At 35.1% G+C, this 22,438-nt stretch overlaps 2 protein-coding genes across 4 annotated transcripts; both read right to left on the minus strand.

Moving 5' to 3' along the window:
* Positions 1-1,210: 1,210 nt before the first annotated feature.
* LOC103696369 (potassium channel KOR2-like) lies at positions 1,211-9,908 on the minus strand. The gene is made up of 12 exons (XM_039133966.3): positions 9,623-9,908; positions 8,917-9,138; positions 8,145-8,208; positions 7,680-8,019; positions 6,234-6,529; positions 5,521-5,601; positions 5,312-5,410; positions 4,281-4,502; positions 3,983-4,171; positions 3,177-3,252; positions 2,795-3,089; positions 1,211-1,575 (listed from the first exon to the last, which is right to left on the minus strand). The coding sequence occupies exons 1-12, from the start codon at positions 9,808-9,810 to the stop codon at positions 1,467-1,469; spliced, it is 2,181 nt and encodes a 726-aa protein (XP_038989894.3). The 5' UTR covers positions 9,811-9,908; the 3' UTR covers positions 1,211-1,466.
* A 4,600-nt stretch (positions 9,909-14,508) lies between these two features.
* LOC103696366 (glutathione S-transferase zeta class-like) lies at positions 14,509-21,048 on the minus strand. 3 transcript variants are annotated; one of them, XM_008777961.6, is made up of 10 exons: positions 20,445-21,048; positions 20,260-20,335; positions 20,014-20,070; positions 19,196-19,281; positions 19,030-19,101; positions 17,814-17,867; positions 17,620-17,695; positions 16,420-16,481; positions 15,234-15,293; positions 14,509-14,810 (listed from the first exon to the last, which is right to left on the minus strand). In XM_008777961.6, the coding sequence occupies exons 1-10, from the start codon at positions 20,460-20,462 to the stop codon at positions 14,706-14,708; spliced, it is 666 nt and encodes a 221-aa protein (XP_008776183.1). In that variant the 5' UTR covers positions 20,463-21,048; the 3' UTR covers positions 14,509-14,705. The 3 variants fall into 3 exon arrangements, with proteins under 3 accessions (XP_008776183.1, XP_026656662.1, XP_088576398.1); XM_026800861.4 differs by having other exon boundaries at positions 15,215-15,293; XM_088720272.2 differs by having other exon boundaries at positions 15,205-15,293.
* Positions 21,049-22,438: the final 1,390 nt, after the last annotated feature.

Here is a 22,438-nt window from a genome sequence, read left to right on the forward strand (position 1 = left end):
TACAAAGGCAGTCAGCAATCGTTAACCGTGGTTGTTTTGAATTATCAATGTGGGTTGGAACAGTGACTTGATTGATCCTTCAGCATGTTTTATAGAAACTAAAACAACTTTTTATAGGACAAGTCTTCCCTGTTAGGGAATTATTGAAAAGGATAAAAAAATAGAAATTTTAAATTAACAATGCGATTATGAAGTCTTGTTTCGAGTTCGACTGCTAGCACAAAGCAATCAGAAGCAGTTGAAAATGATGGGAAACATAGAACTGAGAATGAAACCAGAGGGTTTCGAGCATGCGACCAAACAGGATTTCATTTTTTTTTCTCTAAAAAAATTAAGTCAAGGGAAATAGCAACAATTTTGCTGCACTAATTTACTGCAATTTCAGCAACGCTACATGTCTTCCCTATGAGAAGATTTTCCAATTCCTTGATGTTTCATTGGAAGATGACTTTATTCTTTAATTTTATGACATTGTTATTGGATTTCAGTAATGTTAATCACAATCTGGCTGCATTGCAATTTCTTAGTTGGTTATAAGATTTTAATATGGATGTCCTACATCTTCTCAACAAATTGCTGTATTGTTAAACCCAAACTCGACACTTGAATATTTTTTTCCCTTTTACCTTATTTCCAATTTGTTTGGGGACTTTCCAACAACTATTAAGCAGTTTTACATAGGTGACTGAGTTTATTAATCAGAAGAAACTTCAAAAGATAGAAGGAAGTCAACTAAGAATGGTAATAGTGATTTCTTTACTGAATATTTGTTTTAACAAGTTAGAATATCCAACTCTTGCAGTAAAATTTTGCAAGTTTTGTTCATAAAAAGTTTTGCAAGCTTTCCTAGCAAAGAAAAAATAAATAAAAAAAAGTTCCTGGTTTTCATTTCATAATGTGCCATCTATTTATTTAAAACAAGCTTCTTGACTGCCTGTCTATAAGGAAAATAAACTGAGTTTCCGATGTAAATTGATTACCTGTAAATTTAAATCACGTTGCCATTCATTTTCATTTTAATATAAAATGGTAGCTTAGAACGGATACACAAGAATTCCAAAATATGATTGGTATAGAAAAGGCACCAAAATATATCAATGATAAACAATTAATTATCCTGTTGCCCCTCATAAATTTTAAAAACAGCATTCATAGAAGCCTGTAGATATGAATGCCTCATATAAATTAACTTGAATTACATAAGGGATTGCTTTGATGATCTCTATCAACTTCAATAAAAGGTATTTAGTATTCCTGAAAATTGTCAAGAACTTACAATATTAATGTTGACAGTGACCAAGAGAAAACTTGCTTATATATATGCTTTTTTAGTAAAGTAGGGATATTGGAGAAAGCCTTCAACAATAGAATCCAATAGTGATAGATATTGTGTTGTATGGGTATGAATGTTAAGAACAAATGGACAAATATTTAACAATTGCCTTCGGGGAAGACACCATTATTTTTCAGAGCGACCGCTGGTCGCTCGTGCAATTCGCTTTAGCTTGCTCCAAAATCTTAACTAGTGGTTTGCTTCCGCATCTTTGGCCTTCATCAAGGGGAGTGTTTCCCCACCTACCATGGAATGTAAAAGTTTAGTAAGAACAAGCATGATGAATAACTTTATAAAGCTAACTTATATTTGCTTCAAAAACAACTTTCCAATTTACAATTATATAGATCTCTAGAATGCCTATGAACAGTCTACCGAAGTTACTCATAACTTATTCATCAGTATGGACTAGAGGTAAATTAGTAACATATTTTACAATAAGGCAGGTTGGTTCCTCTGTCGTCGCCGGGGATATTTCTAACCTTTATATATATATATATAACATTTCTAGATTAGATTAGAATTTACATGCATTATTCAAAACTTTCAAAAAATAGCTGCATGGAAGAACAGCTAGCATATGCCTACTGAAGTAGTTCAACTATGGAACATAGTTTATTTTTAAGGACTTTTCGGAGACATACAACCTCGAATCGTTAATCAAAATTTAATAATATTTTTATTAAAAAAAAGAAGTTAACAAAATGGAACATTTGTAGAAATACTTTTTAATTTTATTTTGATTAGTATTGTTAGTCAACACCAATATATTTTAGTAAAAGCTGAGCTATATATTGAGTAGATGTGGACTATTCTGCACCTGAGTGTATTGAGGTCTCGATAAACGCAGTCAAAATCAATCTTAAGCATATTAAAATGATGGCCATGTTGTAATTAATGATATAGGTATCTACAAATGAAAAATTATCTATTTTGGAGGTCGTTTAGTTATGCATCATTTGGCTTAGCAGTTGACAGCTTTAATGGCTCAATATAATGTTTTCATTTGATTTCAATTTAGAGGAAGTCCAACACATTGGATTTTATATGTTTTGAAGATCTTTATATCATAATTAACGGGTTATATTTAAAATTTAACAGTCACACTATTTATACCATCCATTTTTTATCCACTTGATGCATTTGTAAATGACTTCCAAATGACATGAATTTTCATCTGTAGGTGTTTTAAATATTGTAGATCGTCATCAGCTATATGGATCATCATTTAAAATTTTCATGATTGATTTTACATCAAGTGTATAAGTTCAGCATAGAGCAATCTACCTCTATTGATCAATTAATAATATGCTTGGAAAGTTAATATCATAAATTAAGAATACTGTTTAAAGTATGAAAACCAAGAATGAACTTCTCCCTAGAAATATAAATTTCAATTGTAATATGTAGCTTAGAAAATAAGACTAGTTTATCTTACAGTTCATAAAGATCAGTGGATACCTATCTTCAAAAAGTACATCTGCTCCAGAGTCTATCAATAACTTGGCCACAAGGTGCAAGCCTTCTGAAGCTGCAATGTGAAGTGGTGTTCTTTGGCAATAGTTTTTGGAGTTTGGATCAACTCCATATTCTAATAACCGTCGCAAAATGTCAATTTTGCTATCTGTCACCACTTTGCAGAGATAACTTCCAGCATCTTCCAAATTCAAAATTGCTCCATTTTCCACAAGAATAGCAGCAATCCTATCATGCCCAGCCTTTACAGCCTCCAACAGTGGAGAATTTCCAAACTTATCTATAAAAGAACACTTATTCATGATTCCTTATTCATATGGAGCTATAAGAAAAACAATTTTTTTTATTTAGCTCTCCCTTTACTGACCTATACAATTGACATTTGCGCCTCGTTGTATAAGAAATTTCACTATCTCTTCATATCCTTTGCATGAAGCCATATGCTGAAGCAGAGAAATATAAAGAAAGAACATATATAAATTTAGGACTCAATTAAGCTATCACATAATTGTAAAATCAAATTTACCAAGGACTCCAAATTTATACTACATACAAATAACAATTCCAATAAATGTTGTTTCTGTTATGTAACCAGTTAACATGCATTAACATGTTCAAAAGGCAATCTAATGCATAAGGCTCCTGCTATTATGGGTCTGGGGAGGGTCAAATATATCCACAGTCTTATGCCTGCATACATTAGCATAAATAGTTAAGCACAATATAGTCTTGTGCCCATATATTTATTCTTGGTATACAATGCATAGCAATATTAACTATTAGCTCATAAATCAAAGGTTAAAAAAGTGCTGTCTAAAAATGATGTGGGCAATTATAAACATGAAATGATGGTAAGAAAATAAAATTGTGCATGCATGAGTTAAAATTTGGTTTGAATTAGTATTCTTTTTCCTTTTGGCAGGAGCATGGGATTACCCCCTTAGATGCTTTACAAACAACTACAGGTATTGACAAGAATAAGATGCTTCAGGTCCACTGGATGGTAGTTGCTCCAAGTAGCTGAATTGTTTGAGTCTTGTTGCAGCATTGGTGAGGACTAAAATAAATTCTTCAAACTAGCGATAGGTAATGCACAAGAAACCACAAATAGATTTGAATGGATTAGAATAAAATTCATAAGATCGAAAGTTGGTCGTGGCACAGAGAAAATACCAGTGCAGTCCTTCCATCGTAATCAGTTTTGCTTGGATCTGCTCCAGCATTTATCAAACCTTTGAGATGATGGAGATCTCCATGATAAGCAGCATTATTTACCCCCAATGCAAGCTCAGCTTCTTGTTTTGCAATAAGATATGTGATATCAGACTCCAACTGCTTGATTCTTAGATCAGTCTCTTTTCCCTAAAAATCAGATATTAGAACTCCATATCTAAAATGAGAAAGGAGAGCAGTTCTTGCTTGCTACTAGTTTCATCATGACAAGAATAAAGTTCATATTTAAGCATCAAACCTCTAGTAGATTGTTGAGTATTTGACGGCTATCCTTGAAGTAAAGTTGTAAAATGCTTGTTAGAGATTGTTTCTCAATTCGTAATAGTTTGCACAGTTCACAAGCACGAACGGTATATGGTTGTGGAATGTTGCACAAGACTGCAACATCGCCAAACACATTGTAAGGAACAAGTCCTGCGACGGATCCCTCTGAGCCATCTATTCCAATAACCACCTCCTCCTGATATAAAATAGTACACCAAATCACATTACAAGCTACTTGAATCATTTAGTTTCCATTTTATTTAATCTTGATTCACTTTCTCCATGGATGCATATGCTATGTCGATGTTTTGATAAGGTATTTAGAAGCCTCCATTCAAAACATGAGATGCAAAAGCTACAATTAACATAGATTGTCTCCTTGTGTTCAAATAAGAAATATAAATCTAGTAACAAGATGTAAAATGACAACCACATTAGATTGGGGACTTTAAGTTTAGCACTTATGGATTCTTTTTGCATGATATGCACAAAATCGCCTCTTAGGTCTTGAAAGAGATAGTAGGATCTCTGTTATAAACATGGATGACAATTTGTAATACATTGCTTGTTGGATATCAGAGCCTTGAGGATGGAAGGTTTATGAGGACTAGACTCTTCAGATTTATATTGGTCTCCACAAGCATATAATGCTTGCAGCCTGCTGATTCTTACACACCAGACAAAATACTCAAAAACTTGATGACTCAGAAAAGTCGATGATAAAGCATATGCTTAGACAACCCAATTAAATGGCTAATTAGGCAGTAAACCAGAGAAGAGAATTAGATTGAGACCTAGCCAATACAATCTTTCTGCCATCTTATAACAAATTAAGATAATACCTCATGTATGCATTCTGAGTGGAAATATTGTTTTGGTTCCATGAGAGGGAAAAGGAACTTCAGTCAGATATTTTTTACTTCTAATATACTTCAAATATCTCAATATACCACAAATAGGTTTAGGTAATCATTATATCAACTGAGGCATGGAAAATGTTGCTACCAGATACCCATGGGATACAATGTAGAGTTGGTCCACTGCACTCCCTTGTTCTAGTATTACTTCTCCTGGGAGGAAGAACTCTTCATTTAGCTTCATTACCTGCATTTACTTAAATAAGTTGTTAAACACCTCTGTTATGCACATGAATCTCTGATACAGAAGCCAATTATAAGAAAAGCAACTTCTGAAAATTTGTGATGGAAACATACAATCTGGTTCAGGAATTCATCTGAACAGCATTTGAAAAGTAGGACTTGCTGAACCATGTCAAAGTATAAGGTTTGAGATATCTGCCACAATATGATGAATAATGGGTCAATTAACTCACACCAATCAAAACGATGTTTCATAATGATACTTCTTGTAGTAGGATAATAACACTCCTATGATTTGTACCATAGGTTACTATTATAATGTCTTAAGTTTTTGTGTATATGTTATCCCTTCATGGACTCGAGTAGAAATGTTCAATAGATAAAAGAACTATCAGATTTGAGTCAATGATGTACAACATTCTTCTTGCAAATCTCTCAGACAAGAAATTGCATTCTGTAGAGAAATAAAAGGTAAAATCAAATATATTTTTTTTCCAAGCATTCAGATTGTATTTAGTATTGAGGCCGAGTCTGACATTCTTCGACAAAAAGTTCTCAAGATTTGGCAAAACCAAGGTACCGTCTCAGTACCAGACCCCAAACCAGTACCACACTATCACTGATTAGTACAATATAGTACGGAGCATGTTCATACCGAATATCCGTACGCCCCCAATACTATGTACTGGTACCAAACCAATATAGTAAGGTACATTCCATACCGTTTGGTTCGATACGATACGGAGAACCTTAGGTGAAAATCTATAATAACTATTTTAGGATATCAATATATCTCTGATAACATATCTAAGTTTAAAAAATAGTACCTTGGATCGAACAGCAACCGGAATGTCTTCAAGAATTGTAGCTTTAGTATAGCTGCTTTCATATTGGAGTGGTAGATGGGCCTTGATTTGGGACCTGATATCTCTGCCAAGCTTATTTCTATTCATGTATTTGATAAGATCTGTCATCTTGTCTCGGAATCTCTCGGTCTTAGACCCCTTAACAATTAATGCAGTCATGTTCCCAATCAAATAGGCCCCGAGTATCATGTCGAAAGAGATGTAGATCATGATAAAAATCATTTCTCTAGTATTCACGGCATGTATATCACCATAACCTACATAGGTGCACAACATTTTAACAAACATACATACATACATACATACATACATACATACATATATATATGACTAATTTAAAAAAGTGTAATATATTACATGGAATGCATGTTAAGATGATCAATGGAGGAGGGGACTTTAAAATCTAGTTCCTATGCTTTAAGGATTTTGAAACTATGCAATTTGTCACATCACAAATTGTTCTTTCTTTTTTTAAGGGTTAAAAATTTGATATCTTGAGTATCAATGCCTATAAGGAAATTTTTAAACTACTATAACAATATTATTGACTCCTAAAGTGAGTGAATTAGCAATTAAATATTGTCAATATTTTTTTGTTCAATTTCCCATATTATAAGAACTCGTACACACACACACAAACACACACATATATATAAAGGGAAATAGGAGAAATACAGTATAAACAATAAAATATACCAATGAGACAATAGCTAAAAACAGTTTGGTTTATATTTGCATTTTTATACAAGAAATGCATTTTTTGATGTCCATCATTATGACCAATTGGAGGCCTACTTCTTACATCAGCTATGTACTAAGTAGACTTTGGATGATTATATAAGGCCAAAGAATTCAAACAATAACTTTTGGCTAGATTTTTTGGGTGAAATCCTAGATTGTTCTAAATAATATTAGCAGATCTCGCCCATGGTCCATGTAGAGGAGGACACTATAATATAGGTCTATTTAGATTGTCCATAGGCTAATCGTAGTGTTTGTGATTGGATCTAAATGAATTTGGATCCTTAGTCTAATGAAGACACCGTCGGAGTTTAAATGGAAAGAGTATGTGAAAACCTGTGTAGGCATGTATTTGCTCTTACATCGGCTATGCACCGGATAAATCTTGGATACTTATATGTTGCCAAGGAATCCAAACAATATCTTCTGATTAGTCTTTTTTTGGGTAAAGTCCTAGGTTATTCCTTAAATTTAGATAGGCATGAATTTCACACAACTAACCTCCGATGCTGATTCACCGGTTACTATAGGCAACAAAGTAAGGATCATGAACTCTCAACATGGATGAGGGACCCAATCTTGTCAACCAATTGTAACCACACACATCATGAGATAGCATTGAAAGTTAATCGGTGCAGAGGAATTGGCATGTGGTTCAGATCATACCAACAGTTGCCATGGTCACGATTGCGAAGTACAACGATGTAATATATCTTCTCCAAAACTCAATCTCCCTGAAGTGAATGTATTTGTAGTCCCCCAGTGATAGGCTTCCGATCCATGTATATCCTTCTTGCGCTGGAGGCAATGTTGTTGCAAGGTAGTAGAAAATGCATGCAGCTGTGTGTGTGCAGTATAATTCCACTGTGATAAGCTTCACAATCCTTGTAAAAAGGTAGTTGATGCGAATGTCCTTCTCCATCTCCTTGAAGAATTGGAGGATCTTCTTTGCCCGGAACAGGCGTATCCAAATTAGATATCGAATTGCTTCCCTTCTTCCAGTGGCCTGAGACAAGGAAATATGAAAAAAAAAAAAGAATAAGAAGTAGTTGTGGTAATATTAGTGCATTCAGGTACATGTATTAATTGAAGTGAGCTTTGTCTCGTTTCTTCTTCCCATTCTAGTTTTACCTTGTAGATGGCATCCCAAGGAAAACATCCAAGAATATCAACAGCAAAACTGCCCTTCACATAGCTGCATGACAAGAATTAGGTTCTTGTAAGTTCTCTAGCTTTGTGTTTGAGAAGGAATGGATGCTAATAATGTCGTGTTCAGAGCTGACACGTCTAGGCTTGCTCAATTAGAAGGTATGGTTTGAAGGTCGTTTTTGAGCTCGAATGGTCGCCAGCTTGAGAAGATCAGGTCTGGACTTGTGAATTGTGGCTTGTCGGATCCAAATGCTCACGCCCCTCTATTTAGCAACTGGAGGTTCTGGGTTCGATAATTAATTGAAGTATTTAGGCCTCAATAATTAAAGTATGGATGGATCTCCCTCCTAAATACTAAGTTAAAGTAGATTAACAACCCAAGCTCGAGTAGGTAAACCAAGCTTGGATCAAGCCTTTGCTTGGTTTAAACCATAGTCGCAAGTTTGGCATTCAGGAACAGCTCGGCTAGAGATAAAAGTTCAAATATTGGTACAAATCCAAAAATTTCATCTAGTGCTTGGAAAGGATTCAAATAATTAAAAAAAAGAAAGATAGACAACATTAATAAAAAATAAAGAATATAAGATTTGCAGAAAAATATTTATAAATTTATTTATGAGAAATCAAGCATTGGACGTGTAAGGAAAAATAACTAATAGCACTTTGCCATGGGAGTGAATGCAAACTAAGCTATAGAAAACATGCAAGTCTTGAACCAGGAGAGTGAGGTGCAGGTCATGGATGCTGGCCTCACAGCAAGGCAATGCTTCTTCTATTGCAGACCATCTTGTAGGTGTGGAGGTCTCTATAAGCCACAAAAAATTGAAGAACCACATCGGCAAGGAAGACTAATTGCACGCAGTCGAGGTCCTGCAACTGCTCCGGCAAGCCTCGAAAGAACCCAAACTCCAATGGTGTGAAGAAGGCCGAGTAGATGGACCACAGAAATATGTTGTTCACCCAAAGCCTATAAAACCTAAGAGAACACCAAAATATTAGTCGAACTGATGGTAAATATGAATTAATTCATATCATAAATAATCGACATGCACAGTTAATATGGCCGATCAAGAGATTTTGACATTAATATATTATGACTCGATGGTTTTCTTTTATGCTAATAATGTCTTAGGAGATTATAATTAAGCATGTTGCATTAATGGATATAGTACGCAGAGATCGTCATATGAACATTTTTCTAAAATCATTAGGACATGAGATCGACGGTTTACCTGGTCGAAGCACGAGGTTCGGAATGCATGGAAACATTCACGTAATTATAAAATAATAAGTAATTAGAAGACAATATGTTGTTCTCTCTTTTCATGAAGTGGAGAAGTAAATTTGCATCTGAACTAGATGAAGGTCGGTATACGTTCAGGCTTATTGTATACTACTAAATCTTGCTCATGGCATGGTAACATCATGAAGTAGCAAAGCTGAAAGGAATGGTGGATTACCTTCCATTGGGATGTATGACAAAGCTTCTATAGCAATCTTTTGGGATTTTTAAAGCGCTGCTGCTATCCCACCTGCCCCTTCCAAACCCAAACTCTTTGGAGACCAAAGCCAGCCTGCTCCCCACAGACCCATGTAGGTTGTCTACCACCTCATTCAGCTCAAACTCCTCATGGATATCTCCATTCATCTCTCTCCTATGCTCTTCACTTCACTAAGAATGGAAGGCTTAATATATTGCAATCTCTCTCTCTCTCTCTCTCTCTCTCAAATGTGAGTGCGGAGTACAACGGGAGGAGGATCCTATATATAGCTTTTAGCGACTTGTCTTACTAGCTTGAATGTATGGAAGTCCTCCCCTGGAAAGAGAGAGAGAGAGAGAGAGAGAGAGAGAGAGAGAGGAGAGGATGCACCAATGGCCACTAGCAAATGAAATAGGTGGTTAAAGGATCGCATGAGTTTGTTCCGTTTGTGTCACACTCTCACTTTAAACGTGACATGAGCATGATTTAAGGAGGGCCATACCTAACATTCGTCTCGAACTCCTCATGGATCTCTCCACCCATCTCCCTAGCTCCTATTCTCTCAACTTCACTAAGAGTGGAAGGCTTAATCTATTGCAATCTCTCTCTCTCTCTCTCACTCACTCTAATGTGAGTGATGACTATATTAGGAGGAGAGGGAGGATTGGAGGATGAACCAGTGGCCACTAGCAAATGAAATAGGTAGTTAAAGGCTCATGTGAGTTTGTTCTGTTTGTGTCACCATATCACTTTAAACGTGACATTGGCATGATTTGAGGAGGATCATACCTAAATTTGGTGGTCATGCACCTAAATTCAGGGACCCCTTTTTCACTGCATTGGACAGTACAGTTCCCTTTATTGACACAAGTTGCTTCAAGCATTCCAACAGTGAACGTAGAGTACATTACAAGCGCCATTTTCTAATTACCATTTATATTTGTACAAAAGCGCCTTAGTTATCTCACATAGTTTTGCACTTTCCATTAACTGCAATTAGATTTTCTAGTAAAGTCTCTTAGTTGTACCAGAAATCACCTCATGTAGCCTAAAATTGTCTACAAGCCCTATTTATTTCAGAAATAGAAAGAAGATATATATCTAGTCCTTCAAATGCCATAATTCACAAGCACGCATATGAATCCACTAGCTACTATCATGTGTCTGGACTGTTCGTAGATTTAATAGGTTCATTATGGTGAAGTCTGTGAAGTAGCACTAGGAGTTCCATAAGTGTCACAACCAAAGCTTCATCTAAAAAAGCTAGTTGGAAGATATTATTTATATTTCTTGATTCTGTATAAGCAAAATCTATCTAGTCTATAGCCGATGTGGGACTAAATACATACATGTACAGATCCTCATAGTAAGGTTGCAAGTTAGAATGGTGAAGTTGGCAAAATGACGCATGGAATAATCCAAGGAGCTGCATCCCCCCTTTAATACAAGAAAGTAGTCTAAAACTTCTAAATGGAAAGGTTTCCATTAACAAAGTATTGGTGGCTACCGGACAACAACAGTTGGCAACTAAAATAGTGGAGAGAAATGGCTGAGCTTATTCCACTTGGTTTGTTGGCTTAGATTAATTATCAAGTATATTGAGGATTAGGATGAGAGGAGACAATCTAATGAGGTCTTTACTTTTTTAATTTTTATAAAATTAGAGGAAGGGATATCGTTCATCTAAGGCCCACGTTAGGTGTGCCTTCCACCATGCACCGCATTGATAGAATTATATTTGAATTAAAATATTAGCTTACTTGGAATAACATTTTATTGTATTTTATTGAGAAATCTAGTGGATCATGCGGAGAAGGATACTAATGGTGAGATAAGATAGGTTGGTCAAGTTTTTGTTAACATGTGCATCATAATTAACCTTATTACATCAAATGATGTTAAATAGAGATAGCTAATGGTGCTATCAGCTTGCTAATAAATTATTTTCAATAAATATGATATAATATAATGTAATATAGTTGTTCCAATATCTACTATATAATTATTTTTTTTTTTTTTGAGAGGCATTATTCATCACCTTTATCTAATTTTAAGAAATTTTGATATATTATTTTCATTTAGCCAATAAAAGAAAATATTTAGAGATAATAAAAAATGGAGTTAATTAGCGGATGGCCAAAGCAGGTTGATAAAGTTCTATTTTTTTATTTTATTTTCCTTTTTTATTTTTTTAAAATTTGATCTTAATACTTAGACCTACATATTAAAGAACCATGTATTAAGGCAAAAACAAAAAACAAAATTAAAAGAATACTACAAAACAGTGAATTTTTGAATGTATCAATATTTTATAGAGATTTTAAAAATGCCTCATGGATGTATATATGGAATGCATATTTAAGAAAGAAAACTTTGGAATACAAAAGATGCGAACAAAATGAGATATCTAATTAGTTATTTGGAAAAAAAAATCAAGAAAGGGGAAAAATTCTAAGAAGCAATCTACTTAATTATTTAGGCTATGACTGGAAAGAATATTCACCTAAGATCCCCCCTAAAATCACAGAGGGGTCTACAAGGAAATGTTCTAGTCAGTTTTGGAATGAGGGGAGATGGCTGGTAATATAGTTGGGTGGATGCAGGTTGGGGCAAAAATATTTCAACCAAAATCTGATTTGTTTATTAAATAGATTAAAATTTTAGATCTGAATCTGATTTGTTTATTAAATAGATAATCCAACCCAACCTGTATAACTCATCTAATAAGTAGGTTAAATCAAGTTAAATGGGGTAAATAGATTTTGAATGGATTAAATACGTTAAACATGTCTAAATAGGTTACATAGCCAGGTCATGACCCGACCACTTATTAAACTAGTTAAAATGGGTTGAACTGGTCAAGCTATTCAATAAATAGGTCCAATAGGTTGAACCATTTATGACCCAAATTCATCTATGTTAAATCCGAACCTGCTTATAGTGGGTCGTTTGTAGGTTGGGTCATAGCCACAAATTGCCACCTTTAGTCATTGGTCTTGGTTGGTGACTATGTCGCCTCTGCCTTCAAAACTATTGGTAGCAAATTATAGCAGAAAGTGACTAACAAAGCCTTCTTACCTCTCAAATGCTTAAACATCCTCCAATATTGCATGGAAACTCAAACCATCCGTGAAAGAAATTTAGTTAATGCAAAGTATTATTTAGTGGTAAACATAACAAAAAGTATTATCTATGATAGGAATTCAGTTAATCCAAAGAAGGTAGGAGCAAGCGCGGAACTCGTCGTCGTTGGACTTGCTGTCTAATTTCGTCGTCGATGCTCGATCTCCCCATAGACATGCCGACGGTGCAAATCTCATCATTGCTGGAGACATCAGTTTTGTCGAAGGAGGAGCTGACTTGAGGTCGAGACGGTCATGCACAGAAGAGACGACCCAGATTGCAATCTGTGCATAAATTGGCTTTGAGATCGGTATTGATGAAAGAAGATGAAGTGCATAGTGCTTTGAGATCTGTATAATAAACTATCCAACGGTGGTTTTGCAAAAAGGAAAATGGATCTTCTTCCATATAAAAGCCATAATCCGGACTTTCTTAATCAAAAGTTTTTTTATCTTTTTCCTCGCTCCGCAATGTCAGAATCTAGGTAAATGGCCAGGCATATTGCAATGAAAATTAAATTTCGATAACTAATTGAAATCTTTTTAAAATTTAAGATTGAAGTATAACTGATCTAAAGTTGAATCAGTGTCTACGTAATGTCCGTTCTTTTTATGAAAAAAAGAGAGCTAAAATATCCGAAAAGTAAAACATTTAGAAACTAGATCCTTGATATAACTCCCAGATCCCAAGAAACAGCATATCAGCTCTGACTTTTCCTTTTCACAGCGAGGTGGACGGCAATGATATTTTATATGCATTATCTAGTACCGAAAAGATAGCGGCAAATGATTTTTTTCTTTTTTTTTAACAAGATGATATGAGATGAAAAAGATTCACGGGCTTTTTTTTTTTTTTTTTTTTTTTTTTTTTTTTTTTTTTTGGCTAGCAAAAAGGAGGTAGGGGGGGAGGGACAAGCCCACCCCGCATAGCAACCTCAACCGGGCCCCGCCCCCGCCAGGACTATGTTCGATTCGGGCAGAATGGCTGTTTGGTATAGGCCCAGCGCACCAGACCGCAGCCATATATTACTCATACCCTCCCCACCCGTGACCCCGGCTCGGTTACCCCTCTGGGCTCCGGCTCGAGAACCACGTGTGAGTACGTCACACCTGGCACCACCAAGGCTACCAGCCGACCAGTAGCACTTCTAGACCCCGTGTCCAGGCTAGGGGCATCCGGTCCCCACATTTAATCGACGCCCGCGCGTTTCGAACCTGGAACCACTTGGTTAGAAGCCGAGCTCCGTTCCAACTGAGCTACCGCCTTGGCGGGCTCTTCGGCTCCTGAATTTGTGCTGAGAAATTGGAAATACAGTTTTCTTTCTCAATAACGTACTAGCCTTGTGCACAGTAACACTCTTTCCTCCTGACTGTTCTGGAACTACTAGTAAACCTGGTTCAGAAGAAGAACACCACTCTCTGGATCTCCCCTCTTCCACAAGGAAACTCCTTTGGTAAGGGTAGTAGTGCCAATGCCAAATCCCTTCCCCTGCCTAAGACTTGTCTATGGCCATCTAGACTCATAGCATTGCCGATAGATTACTTGATGAATGGAACTGCAGCTACAGACCTTACATCCCATAACTACAGAGAAAACAAGAAACACTCGTATAGTAAAAAGTTGATTAACCTGATGGCAATCAGCTATTTCTATGCGTCCTGATTTAAAGCCCCAGGTACTGAATCATTAGCTGAGAATACTCATCAAACTGGGTTTCCACTCATACAGACATTAACAGGGTCTTGTGTGGCAAGTAGTTTCTACTAAAAAAAAAGTAGTACTCAAGAAGAGTAGTAGTTTCTTCTAGTTTTTGGATGATGCACATTATTTAGAAACGCAATAGTAACATAAACACAACAGAGAGAGCGCAGCATCCACTGGCTGGATTTCCTTTTACTGTTGATAACCCATTAGACAAGTCCCATCTTTTTTGTGACTTTTAGGATGAGGAAGGCGCATCTGGCTGTCTTTCAGGTAGTGCAGCTTGGAATGCAGGCAGCTCAGTGTATGCTTCATGGAGTCTGGCAAGAGTAGGATAAGGAGACTGCAAAATAACAAGCAGTTGTGAGTTCTTGAATTAAATGCATATCATACATAAAATTGAACATAAGGATAAAATTGATATAAGCACTGAAATTACGACATAGGCACTAAGACGCATTCAACCAAAAACAAAATAATCATGTGTTTTCTTTGTAATTTAGAGTTTGTCCAAGAACCAGTTGGAGATATAAACAGTCCCCTAAATAGCAACTGCCCTGATACAATCAGATTGAGATAATGCCACCGCCATAACTTGGCTTTCCTAAGAAAAGCCATAATTCTGCTCCCATGGAAAAATAAGACTATCATGATAAGATGAATTCTTGATATATACATATATATTATTTGTTGAGATTTTAATGCATATTTATAACAAATGGCTCCAGAGTACAAACAATGTATTACAGAATATGAGCAACATTACCATGTCAACTTGGAAACGCTTTGACCCTGCATAGATCTGAGGCTCCAGAAAGACATCTGCCTGCACATAGAACCACCAAGAAACATCAAGTTTTGATAAATCATTAACATACATGGGATCTTACAGTCAGACACGGGCCAACTGAAATGTGTACTTCACTTCCGGTACAAGGAGCCATCGATGATAGTGTAGCAGTTTAATCAACACGGAAGAACTTGTTTTTATAATATGCTAATGGAAAATTTTGCTCATTTATGCATTATTACGATTAGTAAACAAATGCCGCAGGGTATAAGTTGAAGGGTCGATGAAGGCCTTGCAAACTCCATATATGATTGCCAACATGGATGTCTGTCAATTAAAATATTAAAACTAATGCACCAGAAAGATGGCTCTAGTCATTGAGAAGTTGAGGAATGGGAGGTAACAGATGCTTCCTTTATACTTCCAGCAATCATGCAGGGTGCGCAAACATCTAATGAAGGTGAAAATTTTGGCAATTGCAGCAAGGCAACAGTCGACTGTTTTTTGTTGAACGGCTTCAAGCTTTGACTCAGCTGACAAGGAAGTTAGAAATATTCCGCTTTTGGAACAGATGTTAGGTTGCCAATTAAAAGGAACACAGCTTTGATTGTTCAAAGATTAAGCAAACAAAGTATCTTTTTAGTATCATAAAAGATCATTGCTGAAAAATAAAATAATTTTAAAAAACAACTGCTTAAAGTAAAAGTAAATAAAAAGGGAGAAAACCACAGCTTAAATTAGATGATTATAGCAATCAAAATTAAAATTTCCAGGCAACATAAAATGTTAGACGTTGGAGTCTCTTGAAGGATTAAGATCAATATACGTTTCTAAAGGAATTGGGACTTAAAAACAGCAACAACATAGTTAGTAATTATTATTTTGGAATGATTACAAGGAGATTACCAGGCAAAATAAAATTTTACTGGTTAAATCTCTGGAAGAATTCAGATCCATATACAATTCTAAGGGAATTGGCACTTCAAAAAAAACAACATAGTGAACATTACTTTTTGGATGATTACAGGGAGGTTTAAACATATAGTTCATAAGAATGTATTTTCACATCTCCACACAAATTATACAGATTTTATTTAACCTCTAGTTAACCTAATTCCTAAAACATGTCGCAAAAGGCAAACAAAATATTTAGAAGACATACCAGTTGGACTTCATCTCCTGTAGCATATTTTCCAGCATGGTCTTTTAACAGTTTCTCAAGGGCTGAAACACAAACAAATAAGCACAAAATCAGACATATAAAAGCTAAACCACAATTTTCAGACCTAAATCAAGCACATTTAAGCACTCAAAACAACAATAGAGCAGTTGAGAAGAGCATTATGCAGCAAGAATAAAAAGAAGCCAAGCAAACTTAAGCGGTCACTTTTGTTACCAGCTGCATAATTCATTCTTGATATTAACACGTGAATTATGACATTAGTTCTACTCTGAATTTTAGTATTTCCCAAGAAAACCTAATGAAGCATATGCTTCATTTCTCAAAAATTCATATTCAAAAATTCATATCTCAATGAAGCTTGGATAAGATTTTAACACTTCTGCTTGTATAGGATTTCATATCTAAGTGATCAATAGTATCCAAATCTAAGAGAAAAACATTGCCGCACATATACACAACAATTATCTAATGTATAGATTCTTTGTTGTTATAATAGCCAATACGAGCACAGCTCAGACCTTATAGAGCAAGAATTTCTTTTACATACTTAGAATGGCATCCTAGTTACATATTTACACAACTTTTTTTGAGACAAAGTATTATGCAAAGCAAACTTTGCATTGCAATGACTTCCAACATTACTGTAAGAACAACAGCACCTGGTGATAGTTCAGCCTGATGCCTGGAACACAAAAAGGTGAAAGAAGTTCACCTTAAAGTAAAGAAGGATAACAAGAAGATAGTTTTGTAAATTAATGAATTCTAAAAGGTTCCAGAGTACTCTATTTTCACAAAATAGTTGAAGAATTCATTGAAACCAAGGTAAGTCTATAATCAGGAAATTCCTTAACATGTGTGAAAGGCTAGCATGGAGTTTTAGGATTATGCGTGAAAAGCTATATCATGGTGAGTTGTATTAAAGCAAGGTCGTGCTGCAGCAGCACACCATATCAACCCAGAATAAACATATGTAGGTGAGGCAAACCGTATGAAAGAAGGGTCTCGAAAAGAGAATAAAGTCCAATGAATCAAGGAGGGAAAACAACATGAAGCGTCATGCTTGGCACTTGTGACAAAGCAATACCAATTTCATATGTAAGTCCATTCCAGATTACATTCAACAAACACATCTATATCAGTTATAGAGCAACAATAATGTTTACCGATAATTAAACTAACCTGTGAAGCCTTTATTGATATGGTGCTGAGCCCATTTAAGTTTCTCATCAGGATTGAACTTTGACTCTATCCAACTCTGCAAAGTGATTTCCAACACATGGAAAGCCATGTCAAATGTATCGAAGGAGCATAATGGTGATTGTGGGGATATATACTGAGTTTTGAAAGCAGTAATCAAGCTTCTTCTAACTCACAAGCACAGGAAGATTCTGAAGAGGCTGGATACTTGAACTCACAATACTTGCTACCTAAAATAAGTCATAGAAATTTGTGCTTGTCAAAATTGCAAACAAAAAGTATACAACTTGATTGTGCAGACAAAAGACTATACATGTTATAAATCTCAATAAAGAAAATTAAATGGCTTGATTTTGCACATAAAGACTATACAAATGTTGAATCTGCATTCAAAGAGTTTTGCAATAATCAGTCGAACAACCTAACCATCGTCATAATACTTAGGGCCCGTTTGGCAAAGCTTTTGGTAGGCCAAAAAGTACTTTCTGACCCTCCAAAAGTACTTTTGGATGGAATAGGAATGTTTGGTAAAAAAAAATCGAAAAGTTATTTTAGCTTTGCCAGAAAGCTGAAAACGTCTAATTGGAAGAAGCTACAAAATGGAGCTTCTTCAAAAAAGTACTTTTAGCACGCGTCGGGAAGCTATTTTAGATTTATAAAATTTTTCTTTTTAGATCAAAATACCAACGATAAAATCATATAATTACAGAAAATATCCCTTTATATCACAATGCACAAAGAAAGAAATCTGCAGAAGACCCAACAAACAAGAAATCCTCATTGGCCTTGGCTTTCTCCCTTGCCACGTGATCAACGTATTATTTTTTTCCTCCATTTATTTATCCATCGTTTTGATTTTTGTTTGAGGGGAGAATTTTTTAGCTTCGTTCTTCATTTTATCCCAAATAATCATAAAATCTCACTTTTGTAAGTATGATTGTGTGCCTCTATATTTTTATCCAAAAACTAGTGTCTAAAAATATTATATTAATAACATATTAATATATAATAATAATAATTATAATATTCTCTATCAAAATATTATATTATACTATAAATATAATATTACATTACATTATATCATAATACATTGATATGTTATGTTATATAATATCAAATTATGTTATATTATTAGGCTATAGTATACAATATTATATTAACTATATTAGAATAATATTATATTACATTACAGTAATATTTTACTATATCATATATTTATGTATTAATACATATTATATTTTATTATGCTCTAGTGTATAATACTATGCAATGTCCTTTACGGTCTTTTTGTCATACCAAAAGTACTTTCTCAATTTTGTTGTACCAAAAGTACTTCCTCTATTATATAATATTATGCATACAACACTAATAGCATTGCCATGGAAGCCTTACCTGGAGATTGAGGGCCTTCTTTTTGAGATCTTGTGGCAGGAGTGGATGTTGAGGATACTTGTCTTCTAAATACTGTCCAAGCCAAAGGCAAATTATTACCATCACTACGATCTTTAAGAGGCAAGCAGGTAAAAGCCAATAAGTCATAGGATTATCATTTACTCACCAATGCGATGGCAAACGAGTCAGAAACCACTGTATCCCCATCCACCAGAGCCGGAACATATTTAACTGGATTGATCTTCACAAATTCTAGAATTTAAATGTAGAAAAATGAATAAAAATCCCATTGTGAACACAAAAGTATTAGGCTATCAGACAAAAATAGAGAAACTAGCTCAGCCAAGAAAAGCTCGAAAGAAGCTCAATTTTAAGCTAAAGAAATCAAGCTTGAACCATAAAAATAGGGCCCAAGTTAGTTTCAAGCCAAGCCAAAAATTAACTAGCTCAGTCAGGCTTGGCTCAATATGGCTTCAATACATTTATATTATATATATCGTATATTATACAGATTTTGAGTCATTAGATTAAAGCTTGAATTAGTGTATCTTGTTTATTCTTTGAATCAACTAACTATTAATACATGCTTGAACCGAGCTTGAATCAAGCTATTATTCAAGCTGAACAGAGCTTGGTTCAAGCTTGAGCTCACTTTAGAATTATTGAGCTGTTTAATTAGGCTTGTGTTCATCTAGGTTCAGAATTAAGCTCGAAATAATGGTAAATAAATCAAGCTTTATCTTGAAATTCAATCTCAAAATTAATTTCAAACCAAGCTTGATCAGACCCAAGCTTGATAAAACTCAACTTGATTGCAGCCCTGAAAACTACTTAAAAAATACAAAGAAAAATATACATAACATCTAACTAAAATCATTAGATCCAAAAGTAAGGGGAACGAGTAAATCCACAAAACTAACGCCAAAATAGCAAGTCTCGGGGTAAATTATATCCATCAACACAAACCCACATAGAATTGTTTACCTGGATTCGATTGCTCGTCTTTTAGAAGGTTCACAGCCTTGTACTCATACTCCAATCCTTCCAGAAATAAAAACATTTTATAATTGAAATCAATTCCACCAAGAAAGAAAAAGAGAAACAGCTATAAAGATGAGAATAAATTATTAGAAAAAGAAACAACGGAATCATCCGATACCGAGTAAAGAAAACTCAGTGACTTCATAAAAAACTAGGGTTTGATCAAGAGGCAAAATCTAAAAATCCAACCTTTGAGATGGAGGACGATCCGGATTCGGTGCGCGCACGAGCTCCGCCAGTAGGAGTAGAGCGTCAGCTTTGCCTCCTGGGGAAAAAAATCGAACAGAATTAGAAGGGAATTCAACTCGGGAGCGAGGAATCTAATCCATGGATCGAGGTGAAGAAGTAATAGGGGGGAAAGAGGAGGCGATTACTTTCGATTCGGACGCCATGGATCGCGATCAGTACAAGGGCGGCACTCGAAGGTGATGACTTTGGATGAGCCTTACTTGAAGCAAATGGCCAACGATAAAAGGAGGCATTTTTTATGGAAGAAGGCCCGGCTTATATCAACGGAAAGAGGCAAAACAAGCCAACATTGTCGTCGTCAGAGGAAAATTTTAATGATAACCATATTATATTAATTGCTTCAACCTTGTTGAGTATACATATATAGAAATATTTCTGATAAATCTTTTGATTGGATATTATCTTTTATGGTGCAAAGACAATAAGAGTAAGTTTGGATCCAAGCATAAACTATTTTTGGATAAAATAAACATTTGGCTGAAGACGAGGAAAACCAAAATGGTAGTAGGAGAGACTGACAAATTAGATTTTCGACCAGTGGTGAGCTATTTTCCTGGTAAAGCTTTTGATTAGATATTAGCTTTTACGATGCAAAAATAATAAGAGTATGTGGGATGCAAACATAAAGTATTCTGGGTAAATTAGGGTTTTGGACGAAGACAAAAAAAAAAATGGTAGTGGTAGGAGAGACTGATAAATTGGATCTTTGGCTGAAGATGAGGTAAGCTCAATCATCATAAAAGAAGGACAAAAGAAATATATATCAATTGTAAGCAGGAGTAACCCCACCTCATAGGCCATACAAGTCAAACATGTTGGCGATTCCTTTTTTTACTTTCTAATTCCAAGGAGAAGGTAAGATGGATGCAGCCAAGTTGCTTTGTAAAGGCCAACCACTACTGATAATCAGACTCTTTTCCTAACTTGTTTGTCATCAGAATGTATCATATATGAAGAAATTGAACGACATTTGCTCGAGAAGTAAGGACTTAGAAATTCCATCCTTCGCCATTCTTTTATTGGTCCTCTGATCTGATGTATTTCATGAGTATTTTAAGCTACCAACACAACCTTGGATCATGCTAATGCATCCAATAAAAAAGACTCAAGATGGACATAGGCTGGCTTTGAGGCCTGTCAGGCAGGGTTGCTTCGAGCCAGGCTAGAAATGAGGATAAAGAGCTTTTGAGCCCAAGTCTGGCCCTAAATTGAAGGCTTCAAGTAAATTTGGGAGTGGTCTGGGCTGACCTTGCCCTGTTCAGGCTCAGCTTGAGGCCATTGCAAGAGGACATCCAATTTGAGCTGAATTTGAGCTGCTGCTGTTCATGAATTGCTTATAGAATGATTTAGTTTTCTTCTGTAGCTAGATCTAGTTATGCAGTCATCTTCTTAAGAACTGATAGTATATTTCAGGCATAAAAGATTAGTTTGATACAAAAGAATTTCAACAATCTCAGTGTTATATCGCAATTACATTGAATATAACCTTCGACAGGACTTCTACTTCTGATTGCAGCATCCTACACTATGGTTTAGGAGTTCCTTGATTGTTGATGTTAACAATACATAAACAAAATTTCCTTTTTTTCTAAAGACAAAGATGCGTTAAAAAAAAAAAAAAAAAAAAAATAGAGCAGTGCTCCTGCCAAGCACAATGCGGGCTATTGCCCTACGCTGCAAGCCTCGACATCGACCCTGTCAAGAAAAGTATCATAAATCGAACCTTATCGCCTGGTTTTATACAAAATGGAGCCCCCTCCTATTTCTTAAGTAATCGATCTGCGACGAACAATACAACAAAGACAACTTATTAATAAATAAAATAAATTATAAAAAAATTGATTTTAAGAATAAATTATATTTACAACCAATAATATAAAAAATCTACCTTTATTCCTCTTAAAATTTATTTTTATTTAATATTTTAATTTAGAATTTAATAAAATGCTAGTCAAATCGTTAACTTTAAATGACATCTAAATATATCATCCTAATTTTTTTAAAAAAAATGACCAAAATAATCTTAGGTGATATGACAAGCACCCAAGGACATAAAAAAACACATGTATCCTTCTCTGCATTTAGGATTAATTTTGACATTACATATGAAGTAAATAGA

Source organism: Phoenix dactylifera, chromosome 4, assembly GCF_051530095.1.
Source record: "Phoenix dactylifera cultivar Ajwa chromosome 4, Ajwa_hap1_PhDact_Kaust_v1.1, whole genome shotgun sequence".
Classification (NCBI taxonomy): Eukaryota; Viridiplantae; Streptophyta; class Magnoliopsida; order Arecales; family Arecaceae; genus Phoenix; species Phoenix dactylifera.

Bases quoted from the DNA above. Each gene is read 5' to 3' on its own strand.
- LOC103696366 (XM_088720272.2), bottom strand. The intron at 19,102-19,195 runs GTGAGTAAATGA...TGGCTTGGACAG, and splicing joins ACTCGTTTGCCATCGCATTG to TATTTAGAAGACAAGTATCC. The intron at 16,482-17,619 runs GTTAGTTTAATT...TTTGTGTTTCAG, and splicing joins TATCAATAAAGGCTTCACAG to CCCTTGAGAAACTGTTAAAA.
- LOC103696369 (XM_039133966.3), bottom strand. From the start codon at position 9,810: ATGAATGGAGATATCCATGAGGAGTTTGAGCTGAATGAGGTGGTAGAC. The intron at 9,139-9,622 runs GTAATCCACCAT...GTGTTCTCTTAG, and splicing joins GTCATACATCCCAATGGAAG to GTTTTATAGGCTTTGGGTGA. The intron at 5,411-5,520 runs GTATGTTTCCAT...AAGTAAATGCAG, and splicing joins ATGAATTCCTGAACCAGATT to GTAATGAAGCTAAATGAAGA.